Genomic DNA, 15,759 nt, shown 5'->3' with positions numbered 1-15,759 from the left:
TGTTATAGAAAGAGACTCCTATCTATAGACCTCCTCGTAAGGGTCTATAATATGTACAAGGGCTAAAAAGTGTTCCTTTGTAAGATTACTTCTTTATATAGAAGAGTTCCAAATCGGTTCTTTGGAGAGAAGGTATTCCAAACCTATTTTATCTATGGACTTAATATCTTAAAAAAAGTATTATCCGAACATTCAAGTGCTCAAGAGGTCAATAGGTCCTATCCCTACAGAGAAAGGAGAGATCTTCCCTGTACAAAAAAGGCCTTATTCGCTCAAAGAAGAGCTTAGGCACGGAAGAGCGCAAGATATATTTTCCGTATAATAAAGCACTCAAGAAGTCTTGTCAGCATAGAGCTTCAGGGCTTTGCTCGGCACAAATAAGAGCTCGAGGACTGTTTTCCGCACAGAGAGCTTAAGGGCTTTGCTCCGCACAGATAAAAGCTCGAGGGCTGTTCTCCATAGAGAGCAAAGCTCAATGTCTGTTTTACGAACGGAGAAGAGCTCAAACGCTGTTCTTCGAACATAAAACAGCTCAAATGATATTCTCCGTACAGAGAAGAGCTTAAAGACTCTTCTCCGTACAGAGAAGAACTCAAGACATGTTACCCGTACAGGGAAGAGCTTAAGAGGTCCTCTTAGTGAAGAGTAGAGCTGAAGACATCCTCTAGAACTATTCTCGCTAGAGAGGCATTCTCTGTAGACAACACATCAAGAGGTATTCTAGGTAAAGTAGACTTCAAGAAGTCTTCTCCACAGAACAAATCTCAAAAAGCCTTCTCTGTCGAATAAATCTCAAGAGGCTCTCTCTCTATAGTAGACCTCAAGAGGGCTTATCTTTAGAGTAAACCTTAATAGATCTCTGTGCTGCATTTTCACACGGTTCTGATCTTGAGGTCTTAATTACAAATGCATCTGAATTGACAAATGAGCTTGGTTACAGCTATATATGACCCTTGACAACAGATGTGCTAGGGTGACAGTTTTGAACCTCATCCAAACGTCAAATTTTTTCTGTATTTCACTGTACTTCTCTCAGTTTAAGGCTAATTTAAGTGGAACCATGTAGAGATACTTGATTGAGCCACATGGCAAAGCAAGTCAAAATTATTATATAAATGTAAATAAACGTTAAGCATCGTCGGATGACTTTTTGATACCCTCCATAGTAGGAAATAAAAATATTAGAAATAGGTCCAAATGTCCCCGTTCCAAATTTAAATTGAAGACACTTTTATTTGCAAAAATGGTAAAATGTCTTTAATCTCCTCAAATAACCGAACATCTGAGGGACCCTGTTACAGTGACCAAATCGTACAAGCACCTGTAACTACTTTAAATGGGGGAGTCCGGTAATACCTAAACCCGGACGGAAAAGTTACATGGAGTCTACAACATAGCATATACCGATATCCTTTTTTAACGACAAAACCTTAAAAAATAACTTAATTTGTGCAGAACTTTTACATGAGTGCTCTAACAACATTTTTAGTAATTTCCATTTTTTTTTACAGAGAACCCCAAACACCAAATTAGAGCTAGTTCCATTGGAAATTGTGGTCAAAACCTTAAAAATGCCTAAAATTGGGTGGAGCCGTTTGGTACTGGATATACGAAAACGTCGACTGATATATCCTATTTTCAATTCCAATGAAGCATTCAAACATAATACGATTTTGAGTCAATTTTTTTTTTAATTTTGGTCGATTCCTTCAAAAATTAGAGTAGTCGTATATAAATCTTCGTTCAATCACTATTATTTTGCGACCTGTAAGAGCTAAGGAAATTTAATTTACTATGAGGGTCCTGTCCGTACGAAGGGTTGCCAAAACTAAAAGAATCTCAAAATATTTAAGTCTAATTTCAAGCACTCTAAATGCCCTAAAACTGCTGGAGTTGAGCTATTTACACTTAGGACACGCTTTGGTCCTGTTAACGGCAGTAATTTGGTTTGTTTCAGATTTTTTACATTGAGTCATATTTTATTAATTTTGGTCGATTTCTTCAAAAATTAAGTGGCCGTTTAATTTTTTCCATCAATTTAGTCATACAAATTCCAGGTTGGAACTGACCGACATTTGCTTTGCATTAAATAATCCATTTACGACAAGGTTTTGCGAGATGTGATAAACCAATGTAAACATGGGCAAATAATTCACAGAATTACTCCTGGGAATTCCTATTTCCAAATAATTATTTATAAATATCCTTTTAGTGATGGACAGAAAATGTCGTAAATCCCTTACAACCTTTGAAATTAATGCCAATACAAACATAATTACAACTAATTATTCTCAATCGAAAAGACCAAAGAGAGATTGGTCTACCGAAATATTAGCCATCATCTAGCCAGCAATGAATTCAACATAATGGATGGTTGGCTCTGATGGAATACAGTCACACTTTCCTACACATATTCCTACACACATAAGTACATATGGCAAATTGGTCTATTATATATACGCATACTTAGGTTATCATATTAAAAACTATGCACCACACACACACACACACAAAACATAAACTGTAACACTCATATGCACAACACACAGCACATACGCACATTATCTATCATTTATGCAGGCCTCTTATGCCTTAACTATTCTCTCTATGATGGAATTTTGTTTATCTGTTGCTATATATTGTTGCTGTTGTAGTCTGAAGTGCTGGTAGTAGTAGTAGTTGTTGTTGTTGTTAGTGCTTTGCCACGAGTATTCTGTTGCATCAAAAGTTCTTAGCGCACAGGCTATGAGGCTATGAGCCAGGCAATAATGGGCTGGAGGTATCCTTTGGCGGCTTTAGATAGATTCATGGCTGGCATCATAACACATTACATGCGGCAATGGAGTGGAGTTGAAGTATATTCACACAGACACAATGTTCCTCACACACACACACACACACACCAGCAAACATACAAAAATGCAGTTTGAAGCCACCACATCGCAACACAATGGCTTCCTTTGTTTGTTGGTTTTAAAGCCAGTGGTATTATCTCTAATGTCTACAACAACTACAGAGACACATTTTCCTTTAGTCGGAGCGTTCGTTGCTTTTTCCTCTCCTTACAGCTCTATCTCTCCACTGTTGGTTATGTTGTCGTTCGTTGATGTTAGTGAAATTTTACCACTACTCCTGCTGCCTGGCACTACCACTGCAGTTGTTGTTGTTCTTTAAAGTACTTTAGCGGCTGTGCTGGTAACGCTCGACTACGACGACAATGTCTCTGATGCGCAGGATGATGGTGATGTTGCGGTGTCGATAATCACTATGACGACGTTGATGGTACTTGTGAAACTTTATAAGAAATAACACAAGCCTTTGGAAGTTTTGATAGAAAAGAGGAATAAGGGGAAAATGCGGAAACCTGTGTTAAAATTTTGGGATGAACATTTTTGAACCAAAATTTTTTTGAATGGATATATAAAAAAGAACTTATGGGGATCTTCTCCTCTCCTCCTTTCTGCATGAATGTAGAATATGTTTTTATTTATACGTGGAAGGGTCATTCAAATTTGCAAGACTTCAAACAAGATATTATGTTGAAGTGGCTTTAACCAGGACCCTTTCTGTAAAAGTTGTAGAAAGAGACTCCTATCTATAGACCTCTTCGAAAGGGTCCATAATATGTACAAGAGCTAGACCAAGTCTTCTATCTATGGCATATATTATATAAAAACATCTCAAAAAGTGTTCTTCTGTAAGACAACTTCTTTATATAGAAGAGTTCCAAATCGGTTCTTTGGAGAGAAGGTATTCCAAACCTATTTTCTCTATGGACTTAATATCTTAAAAAAGTATTCTCCGTACATTCAAGTGCTCAATAGGTCCTCTCCCTACAGAGAAAGAGGAGGTCTTCGCTGTACAAAAATAAGGTCTTATTCGTTCAAAGAAGAGCTTAGGCACGGAAGAGCGCAAGAGTTCTTTTCCGTATAACGAAGTACTCAAGAAGTCTTGTCAGCATAGAGCTCCAGGGTTCTGCTACGCACAGATAAGACCTCGACGACTTTTTTCCGCACAGAGAAGAGCTTAAGGGCTTTGATCAGCACAGATAAAAGCTCAAGGGCTGTTTTCCGCGCAGAGAAGAGCTCGAGGACTGTTTTCCGTACAGAAAAGATCTTAAGGGTACTACTCCGTAAAGAGGACAGCTCAAAGGCTCTTCTCCGTAGAGAGCAGAGCTCAATGGCTGTTTTACGAACAGAGAAGAGCTCAATGGCTGTTCTCCATTCAGAGAAGAGCTCAATGGCTGTTCTCCCTTCAAAGAAGACCTCAGGGGCTGTTCTCCGTGCAGAGAAGAGCTCAAGGCATGTTATCCGTACAGGGAAAAGCTTAATAGGGCTTCTTAGTGAAGAGTAGAGCTCAAGACATCCTCTTGAACTATTCTTGGTAGAGCGGCCCTTAAGAGTCATTCTTTATAGAGAACACATCAAGAGGTCTTCTAGGTAAAGCACACCTCAAGAAGTCTTCTCTACAGAATAAATCTCAAAAAGCCTTTTCTGTATAACAAATCTCAAGAGGTTTTCTTTATATAGTAGACCTCAAGAGGGCTTAGCTGTAGAGTAGACCTTAATAGATCTCTGGTCAAAAAGCTTTCTCTCCAGAGCAGACCTCAAGGGGACTTCTCTATGGAAGACATCAATAAGTCTTCTCTACAGAGAACATATTTTATCTGACGAGCAGACCACAAGAGGTCTTCTCACAATTATTTTTCCCTTTAGAGGAGACCTTAGTGGTTTTCCTGTGTAGTTCAGACCTCACGACGACTGCTTTGTATTACAGTCTTAGAGAGGTCTTGTCGGTATAGAAGACATGCAACTATCTATTTAGTGAGAACACTTAAACAAGATTTTGTTCTGTAGAGACTTTACGTTGGATTTCTCTGCCCAAAGAACAGAAGCAGTTGGAGGGCCGATTATTGATTTAATTTGTTTTCATATGTTATTGACCTCAAGAGTGAGGAGACTTTAAAGGTTTTTTTTCCCTAGAGCAGACCTTTTAAGGTTTCCATGTAGGGTCAACTCACAACGTCTTCTTTGATCATTTTTTTTTTTTTTTGTAAAGAACACTTAGACAAGATTTACTCTGTAGAGAACACCTTAGAAATGGTTTCCTTGCTTACAGAGGCACATGCATATGTATGTCAAAACAATTGGATGGCCAAATACCGTATTTCATTTTTTTTTTAAATATTTAGGACCTGCAAGTGCGTTTCTCTCTCTCCATTTTTAAACCAACTGCCTACTTTATCAACGAGCACATTATGGTAGGTTGTTTCATGATGAGTGGGTTTATTGGAATGCTTTTTGTTGTCGCCGTCGTCATCATCATCCTCAACAGCATTCTGCAGCAACAAGGCAACACCATTGCCATTGTTAGGACACCAAACAATTCACTTGGTGAAGTTTTGTTGTTGCTACAAATTTTGGTATTGTTATGTGCGAGTTGTTTCCCCTCCCACGTTGGTGTACGATGTTCGCTCATCGCAAAAGCATATTCTGCTTAGCAGAATGAATGAATTCTGGCTCTATTTTTCTGTGGGTGCATAAATTGTTTGTCATTTGTTAAAAGTGCTCAATAGGAGGCATTGTTTGTTCGCTTGTTTGTTATCTTTTCCGTACCACTATGAATGGCATTTATAGTGTTTTTTGTTCCATCTTTGTTGGTATTAGTAGTTTTGTGCTGGCAGAGTGTTGGTGTGGTATTCATGAATGGAGCATTGGCCAAGATAAATGTGTAGTTGTGAGTGTGTGTGTTGCTTGAAAATCGGCCCACTGTTATGCGTTGCAGTTTCCTTTTTTGTAATTATGTGTGTGTGGCGTCACAGAGAAAATAAACGAGCATTTTGATATGCAGAAAATGCGTGAGTTTACATTGTTGGCATATGCGACATGTACATGTGTATATACATTTGTGTATGTAGATGTATATGTATGTAACTGGAAATAGTTGAATGTTGTTTGTTCAAATTACTTTACATAAACACATTCTTCTATTTCTGTCTATATATGTGTGTGTGTGTGCATGCAAATAAATGCATCGCATGATGTAAGTCTATGTAACATATCCTGTTAAAAACTTCATGGCATATCAATACATAAGCATGTTTCCGCTTATATAAAGTTCGATAGAATTTTTATGACAAGATAGTAAGGTATGCAATATCGAGGTAGTTGTGAAAATATTTATTTTCCGGGAATTTTATATTAGAGGTATTTTCAGGATCTTAAAAGAACCTTCTAAACAGAAATAGATTCTTGGCTGTGAGCTAGAGGGACTTTATTTTTTTGTTTACAGAACTTTCTTTGTGAAAAGCTCATACAAACATAATAATTCTCATTAGGGTTATTTGTAAGATACAATTCCCCGTCACCAATAGGAATATAAATAAGGTGTTTAATTGAAATTTCAAAAATAAATAACAAATGGTTTAAAAAAAAAATAATAACAAACTCCAGTAATATTGGTAGGAGAATGATCGAAGTCGTTATATGGGGGTCATACTAAAACTACTAAAACGGGAGCCTTTATAGACAATTTTATACTACAACGATTGTAATCTACTTCGAGCATTAAATACCAAATTTTACATAATTACACATGGGTAAGGATGACTAGGATTAATATGGACAATGTTCTGACGCCGGTTGTAGAACAAATTGTGAAGTACAAATGCCAAATTTTACACAAATCTATTAGAAAACGTGGCTTAAATTGTCAAAATGTCTAATATCCGATGGTGTCGTTATATATGCGCTATAGGAAAACGTGGACCTAGGTATTCAATGTTCTCCCACCGGAGCTAGAAGCCATTACGAATTACAAATACGAATTTTTTGCAAATGTGGGTGAAACCTAATATCAGGAGGTACCGTTATACGACGGCCATACGAGAACATGCACCTATACGTACAATATTCCTCCATCGGAGCTAGAAGCCATTACAACCTACAAATACCTTTTCTTCGACAAATCCCTTGAAAAATGTAGCAAAAATCATAAAAATACCGCATATCGGAAGTACCCTTATATGAGGGCTATACGAAAACGTGGACCTGGATATTTAATGTTCCGCCACTGGAGCTAGAACCCATAACGAACTACAAATACCAATTTTTAGAAAAATCCATTGAAAAATTTGGCAAAAATCATCAAAATACCGAATATCGGAAGTACCCTTATATTAGGGCTATAGGAAAACGCGGACCTAGATATTCCATGTTCCGCCACCGGAGAACCCATCGGAGCTAGAACCGATTACGAACTACAAATACCAATTTTTAGACAAATCCGTTGAAAAATGTGCAACAATCATCAAAATACCGAATATTGGAAGGTACCCCTATATGAAGGCTATACGAAAACGTGAACCTATGTATACAATGTTCCGCCACCGGATCTAAAACCCATTACAACCTACAAATTCCTTTATTTTTGACAAATCCGTTGAAAAATGTGACAAAAATCATCAAAATACCGAATATCGGGAGGTACCCCTATATGGCCGCTATACAAAAACGGATACACTGTTCGGCCTGGGGGAACATTGGGGGTCTATACGAAAACGTGGACCTATATTATGTACAATGTTCTGTCACTAGAGCTAGAACACTTAACGAAGAACAAATACGGGAGGTACCGTTATATTGAGGCTATCCCAAAACGTGGACCGATACATCTTATTTTAAATTCCAACAATCCTTGATACGAAGCAAATAACGTTGCCAAATTTTAAAGTTCTACGTCAAATAATTTGAGCTGTATCGGGATTTCAACAGACAGAGAGACGGACAGGTTGAGAGATAGACAGAAAGACGAACATCCTTAAATCGGCTCCAATGTATACCCTCATCCAATGTTCTATTAATAAAATATATTTTGACTTCTGTTATGCCTATTCAAATTGTTGGCCCTCTACGGAGTGGGTTCCGAAGGAATGGGCCAATATTGTCTTCTATGGACATGAGGTGCCAGAAGAAAGGGTCCGATCTCTACCATCCTTATAACAGATTTTGTGTTTATAGAAATATTGAGATGTACCGAGTTTGAATGAAATCGGATGTTAATTTTGCGTTTATGACCTTCATGGATATTCAAAATGATGACCCTTTATGGGGAAGTATGGAAGGAGTGGAACGATATATCCCATCTTCAAAGCAGATCTTGTGCTCGTAGAAATAATGGGATGTGTGAAATATGAAGAGAACATGATGTTTGTTTCGGATTTTATAAACGTTTTGGTTATTCAAAAGTTTGATTTTTTGTGGTGGAGGTGCCGGAAGGAATGGATCCATTTTTCTAACAGATCTTGTTTTGATAGAAATATTGAGATGTGCCAAGTCTGAATGGAATCGGATTTTGAGTTCGTGTTTTATGAGCTTTATGGATATTTAAAATTTTGACCCGTTGTGGGGGAGGTACCAGAAGGAATGGTCCGATATATTCCATCTTCACACCTGATTTTGTGTTACTATAAATATTAGTATAAGTGAAATTTGAAGACAATCAGACTCTTATTTCACATTTTGTAAGAGATATGATTATTCAAAATATTGACCCCTTGCGAGATATGATTATTCAAAATATTGACTCGATGGAGTGAATTGATATTGTCCTTACTAGCATACGACCTAGCACTGAAAAAATATTAGGATTTGCGAAATTTGAACAAAATCGGATGACTCTTTCTTGTTCTATGAGGTACATTATTTTCTTTAAAAATATTGATCAGGAAGAGTGTGCCGATATTGGCCATTTTCGAACTAAGTTTGATAATAGTAATACGATGTACTGTTTGGATCAAATCCCTTCGAGCGTTATCGTGCACAGCAGCCCCGACAGACAGGCGGATGGACGGATACCCCTAGATCGACTCCATATGTCCTGAAAAGGGGTCAAAGAGACCTAGACTCTAAAATCGTTATTTCGATGAGGCACGTTTTGGCCGTATCCTCTGTAACCATATGGCTGTGGGTAAAAAGCACACATTTCTTGGATAGAAAATAAAATTTCAATTTCTTCTGTGAAATATTATTTAAAATTCAATCCTCTTAAAATCTCCACACACAAATTTTGTAATTTTAATACAGCCAAGTACATAAAGTTGACACACACTCACAAAAAATAATCGACATATTAACAAAAATAACACAAAATAAATGAATTTACTTTAATTAATTTCCATAATCACCGTGCGTATTCTCGTTCGTAATATTTCAAATATTGTAATGGAAATTAAAAAAAGTGCCTACATAAATATATATAAAATTACAAATATTCGTATATTATATTTAAAATGCACTATAAAACGCATTTGTTTGTATATGCGTGAATATTTTTTTACTTACCACCAATACTGGCATTGTAGGCAACACCTACACCACAGTAATTATTGAAAGCCACACCGGCCACTTCACCAGCACATCTGGTGCCATGCTTGTTATCGCCATTATCTTGCGGTGTTGGATCCGAATCATTGCCGTTAATGTCAAATGATGCATCTGGATCCTGTGGAATACAAAAAAACACAAATAACGATGATGCCGATGCCATGAGATAATGTTAAAATGTGCACACAAACTTGCATGCGTAAATACGGACACACTCACACATACCAATTTGGAATGTATGTGTATGAATATATAAATATATATGTCGATAAATATATGTATGTAGAGTTATTGCAAGGTATATTGGGGCGAGAAGAAGAAAAGCAAGAAAAATCCAAAAAATCTTAATAGGAGTTCTATGAAGAGAAATTCTTTAAGGGGCTCCTATAAAATGAGATGTTCCCAGGTTTTTTTCAGTTAAATTCCCTTTAATTAGATTTTTATAGATTAACAAGATAAAGATTACAAGATACGAAAGAAGAAAACCATACAAAGGGTTTTCTTCTTTTGTAGGATTTCAGGGTAAATTTTAGTTATTTTATCCAGAAAAAATATGTTCCCTTTACAGCATCACTAGTAATGACAACCTCATACCCTTTGTATTACAATGAAACTAAAAATAATAAGTCGTTCCTATATTAGAGGTTAATCATACCAAGTAATTAGTACCGAGCGGCACAGAGAGTTTACGTCCGCCTACAAAAGTAGAGTTGTGCCAATCTCTATTATAGTTCAGTATACCAGTTCTTAAACGTATGAGTGATTTCATACATTTCATATTACTTATACGAGATAAGAAACTAGTTCCTTTGATTGAACTAGTTTTGTACAGGTCTATACGAATCCAAGGCGCTGCTGCTAAAAGTTTACAAAAGTACGGACCGTAAAGTTAGACAGCAATTAATGATCGTAACAAGAACTCAAATTTAGGCCCCTAAGAAACGGGTGAAGCTGAAGGCCTGAAATTTTCCACGAGTTTCAGGTTTGGTGAGTAGGCGTTCTGGAATTAGTACCATGGAACTCGTTCTTAAAGGGTACGAAAAAACTTAAGTATACTAAAAATTTAATACTTTCGATTGGACAAATGGAAAAAGCTCGAGAGTCACTGATGGAGTGCTGGATAGATGTACCATAGGGATTTTGGAAATTCGAAAGGTTACGAAAAGTTCTAAAACGCTTCTAAATTTCTAAAATGGTGCCATTTGGTATTATGTGAACGGATAGAGAAATTTGGTATGAGAATTAAGGTCGGAAAGTAAGTTTTATATATGAAGTTGGTTTGGGAAAGTGTGCTAACTGTACTAAAGTGTACTAAATTTGGAAAAGTTTGGAGTACGATGAGCGTATGAAACTGGAAATTTGTATTGGGATCCCTGTTAGCGGTAGGTTTGTAATAAAGATGTGACTTTGGAAAAATGCACTACAAGTCCACAAAAAGTACTAAATAGTAGTACATTTGGCACAATATTTGTGTTGGGTGAAGAAATAGTGCTTCACATATAAATTTTGCTACTTTTTCGCTGTTCATGTGTAGCCTGAACATATGGAGGTGCTTTCGGAAATGTTAACTACAGTTGTACGAAAAGTACCGAATGGTACTTTATTTCCTATATTTATACCAAAAATACTAACTTGCACTAAATTCGGTAATGGAATCCTAAATTTTAGTAAAAAATGTCACTTTTTGTGTCTATGGTTAAAATATGGAGGTGGTTTGTACTATAATTGTATGAAAAGGATGGATTGGGCTGAAATTTTAAAATTTGATATTGGAGTATCTTTTGTATCTGGAATTGAGACATGGCGATGGATTTGGGAATACGTTTTATATTAGTACGAAAAAAAGTAAATGGTACTAATTTTGTATTACGGTTGGAATCTAGAATGAATAGATGTACTTTATTTGGATATGCATGATAAATGTTACTAAATTTGGTAGTGGCTGAAGGTATATATCCGAAAATTCTGATTTTTGATTTTGAGGTCGCTGTTGGTTTCTAGAGTTTAAAAATGTCGCTAAAATTAACAAAATACTGAATATCATGCAGCGCTAATTCGCAAAGAAAATGAAGTACTTTCTGATTTTCTTCAACCTTTGCCTCCATTTTATCAATACTAGACCTAGAGCGACGTTAGGTTAAATCTAAAACACGGACAACATTTAAAAAAAATATATAAAATATTTGATTGAAAATATGACAATACTTATTTCGGAATTATGTAAGGTAGCATATACCCACTCCAAGGGCGTACATTTTGCTAGATCATAAATACTTTAAATCGTCGAATAATCTACTGGGGTTCTTCTGTGACTATTTTTTTTTTTTTTTTTTTTTTTTTTTGTAACACAGTGCTTTAAATCATGTTGATCATGAAGCAGTCATGTGTAAATGACTTTTCCCACATTTTAAGCATTTTTAGATCTAAGTTTTAAAAGCTGTATAAATATTGGAGATGTACGCCATATGAAATTGTTCAGTAAAAGAATTATATTTTAAAATTGCTGTGAGCTGCGTAAAGTATGCTATGTAGCATTACAACACATAAAATGTAAAAAAATCACTATACATATGACTCCAATATATTGTGTAAATAGCTCTTAAACAAACCAATGTAAGCCGTATGCTGATTCTATACATATGTCATCAAACCCTCAAATACTTTCCAACTGGTTGGGACATTGATTTTCCAACATATCCACCCTCATATCAATACTCAATTCTCTGCTGCATGTTTATAGGATGGATAGTTTTGCAGTTGTTGGCGAACTTGTCCTCATTTAAAGAGATCGAGAGCAAGCGTATGTACACATATGGACTTTTTTGTTTACATATGTTAATGGATATGCTATAAAATGACATATAATTAATAAAAATTAAACTTTTGCACACAAAGCCTCACACATACACACACTCACCAAAGCACACACACACACATACAATCCCTGATGCAGCAAAGCCCCGCATCTTAATACAAAAGAGTGTTTAATAACACATTAAATTATTAATCTTTTATAGGAATTTAATAAATGAAATGGGAACAGCAATGGGAATTCTCATTACTAGTATGGACATTATTGAGAAATATATTTTGAATAAAGTTCCATAAAATGTTATGGAAATGAAAGGATAAGGTATTGAAGTATTTGTTACTGGAAAGGAATATTTTGTTATCATGAAGCCATATCAACCGAAATTCTTTAAAATAGTTTACTATTTTTGTTTTCATATGTCCATTTAATAAATAATGTCCAGCAAGTAGTCCACACAGGAATTCCACCACTTGGTGGGACCCCATAACAATTTTCAGAACATAATTTAATTTTTTTGGCTTTTGGCAAATGAAAAAAAAATGCCATACCTCATAACCAGACTGGAAACTCTAACAACTTTTATGATATAACTCAAATATTATTTGTTTGTTTTTGTATTTTTTTTTGTTCCGTTAAACTCCCATTACAAAAATGTTCAATAATCGAAATTGAATTTTCAATTGTTTTCAATTTATCATCATGCATTGAGTATGGCAAAGCAACAACAATCCCAAAACGCCGCCGCCATATTACTAAATGTATAGCTGCTGCATGGCTGGCTAGCTGGCTGTATGACTTGTTTGTTTGTGGCCCAATTTAGCCAGAGAACTTCAAACAATCGTCCAATCGGCAAAAAGGTTAAACAATACCAAATGCGGTGGGGGAAGGCGCTGAGGAGGTCACCACTCCATTCCAAACAATTGTGAAGGATAACGCCCCAAGTAATGTAGTTATAAAAATTGTTATTTGTCTGCTAAATGTGTAGCCAAAGAGCATTTGTTTCCAATATTTTTGGGGCCAAACACACAAAGTAGAGGAAATGGCATTGTATTGTATAGGGTTATTTGAAAGGAGCCAAAGAAAAAATCGAATGAAATTGCAAGATTAATTTAAATATGGAGGAAATTAAAAAAATCTATTTATAGGAACATATTTGAAAAGTCTTTCTAAGACATAATTTTTTATAGGTTTTCAGCAGGAGCTGTAAAAAAACATTTTTTAGGATTATAAAAATTGAAGACCTTCCATAAATGTATGTTTTAGATGTCCTTTTTCAGAAGGGGATATTTAAGATGCCTTTTATAAGTAGGCAATATTGTGAAGATGTTTTAGGATTATAAAAATATAAGACCTCTTCCAGGACTTCCATAAATGTTCTCTTTTGAGCAGGAGATGTTTGAGAGGTCTTTTATAGGTAGACAGTATGTAGAGATGTTAAAAATATAAGTATTTTAGAATTATGGAGGACGTCCTAATTATTAGGAGGACGTCCATAAATAGAAAAAGTTTTAGAGGTCCTATCTTCGGCAGGAGATGTTCAGGAGGCCTTTTATAGGTAGATAGTATTTTGGAGATGTTAAAAAAATAAAATATATTTTTGGATTATGGGAATTGAAAAGCTTTTACAAGACTTCAATAAATATTAGATGTTTAAGAGGTCTTCTCAAACTATGAGGGAGTCTTCCATGAATAAAATACCTTTTAAAGGTTTTAGACAAATAAAATACACTTCGGAGGTCTACCAACAGAAAAAAGAATTTTCGAGACTAGTTTACAAGTATTTTATATACAGATGATCATCAGGAGGCATTTTCTACACAGAAGACGAGAGAAGAGTTTCGAAAGACCTTCTATAAAAAGAATATATTTTTGAAAATCTACCACAGACTACATATTTTTTGCAGGTATATTTCAAAGATAAGGTCTTCTAAAAACGGAAGACATTTTAAATTTCTTCTAAAAAATTCAGATCTTTTAAAGGTATTCAATAGACGAAAAATCTTTTAAAGGTATTCTTTAGACGAAAAATCGTTTTAAACGTCAATATACAGAAGATCTGTTATAGGTCTTTAGTTGAGAAAAAATGAGGAACTTTTAAAACTGTTTTAAATACAGAAACATTTTTTAAGGTTTTCGAAATATAGACGATCATTCGAAGATCTTCTGATGAGAGAAGACCTTTAGAAGTCTTCTTAAGGTTTTCTATTGAGAAAGATATTTTGATGTTCTTCCATTAAGAGAATAACTTTTAGGAGAATTTCCTTTTTCCTTGAACAAATTTTCAAATTGTTTAGATGCTTCTATACGCAGAAGATCTGTTGTATGTCTTCAATCAAGAGAAGAGAGGATTTTTTAAACCTATTTTTAAATAATAGAATTTTTTTAATGTTTTCGAAATATAGAAGATCCTTCGAAGGTCTTCTGAGGAAAGACGAGGTCTTCTAGAGGGTTTCTACAGAGAAATGTCATTTGAAGTTCTTCCATTAGGAGAAGAACTTTGAGAGAACTTCTATTGATAGAATTTTCAAATGTGAGAAGGCATCTTCTATTGAGAGAAGACCTTCTAAGAGTTTTCATTGATGAAAAGTCTTTTTAAATGTTTTTATGGAGGAAAAATTCTCTCAAATACTTTTTATATTGAGACCGTTTGAAGACACATTACAATTTGATGATCTTATATCAATAGACCAATTTTTAAGGCTTGTGGAAGGTCATCCATGGAGAGAAAATGAATCCTTATAAATATGCAATGTTACACAAGGGTCTTTAAAGGTATTCTAGGAAAAAAGATTCTTAGAAGGCTAACTTTTGAGAGAAGTCATTTTACAGTCATCTGCAGACAGGATACTTGGTGACAAAATTCCTTTTTAGGGATCGCCGTAGAAAGAAGACCTTTCGGAAAACTTTCACAGAGAGAAGACCTCTTATAGTCATCTGTAGACAGTCCTCTTTGAGGTCTCCTCAAAAGACCTGCAAATAGTGGAAGTCTCCCATATAAACAGTTTACGTTTTCCTGATTTTCAATACCCCTCCTCAAATGACCACAAATCGATTTCTCATATGACTTTTGCCATCAAAACAAAAAGAGCAAAAGGAAAACAAAAACGAAAAAATATATCAAATTGTTATGTTATTTCCCAATGCTTTAACAGTTTATGGCCGTAAATAAAGTGAGGTTGGTCTTTGTTGTTGAGTCTTTGTTTCGTTTTTTTTTTTTTTTTTTGTTATTTCTAGTTGAGTTTTTCCTTCTTCGTTTTTGCCAGAATTGAATTGAAATGATACCGACACACACAGAAAAAATTTATTTCATATTTTTATAATAAATAATCGAAATAACATGGAAGTAGAATAAAAAGACAGAACTGTGCCATATTTTATGGGAATTCGAAGTTTAAAAATAAAAAAATAGAAAATAGAAAATGAAAAACAAAAATCCAATAAATTTATGGAAATTATAAATATTTTTATCCTGGCAATTTTGAACACATGTGTGCTGGAATTCTATCACATATGAAAGAAGGGTGAAAGAGAGAGAGAGAGCAAAGGGGTAAGATATTTTATAGA

At 35.1% G+C, this 15,759-nt stretch overlaps 1 protein-coding gene across 2 annotated transcripts in view; it reads right to left on the bottom strand.

Annotated features, from left to right (window-relative positions):
• The window catches only part of LOC101889562 (furin-like protease 2), a 472,277-nt gene that overhangs the window by 56,788 nt on the left and 399,730 nt on the right, over window positions 1–15,759 (bottom strand). For both annotated transcript variants that reach the window (XM_059122172.1, XM_059122173.1), the window contains exon 6: window positions 9,342–9,501. In XM_059122172.1, the coding sequence (XP_058978155.1) occupies window positions 9,342–9,501 (160 nt within the window). The remainder of the gene's footprint in view (window positions 1–9,341; window positions 9,502–15,759) is intronic.

Source organism: Musca domestica, unplaced genomic scaffold (genome assembly GCF_030504385.1).
Source record: "Musca domestica strain aabys unplaced genomic scaffold, Musca_domestica.polishedcontigs.V.1.1 2, whole genome shotgun sequence".
In the NCBI taxonomy this organism is placed as follows: Eukaryota; Metazoa; Arthropoda; class Insecta; order Diptera; family Muscidae; genus Musca; species Musca domestica.
Note: the sequence above shows the minus strand (reverse complement) of the source record. Positions and strands in the feature narration are given on the sequence as shown.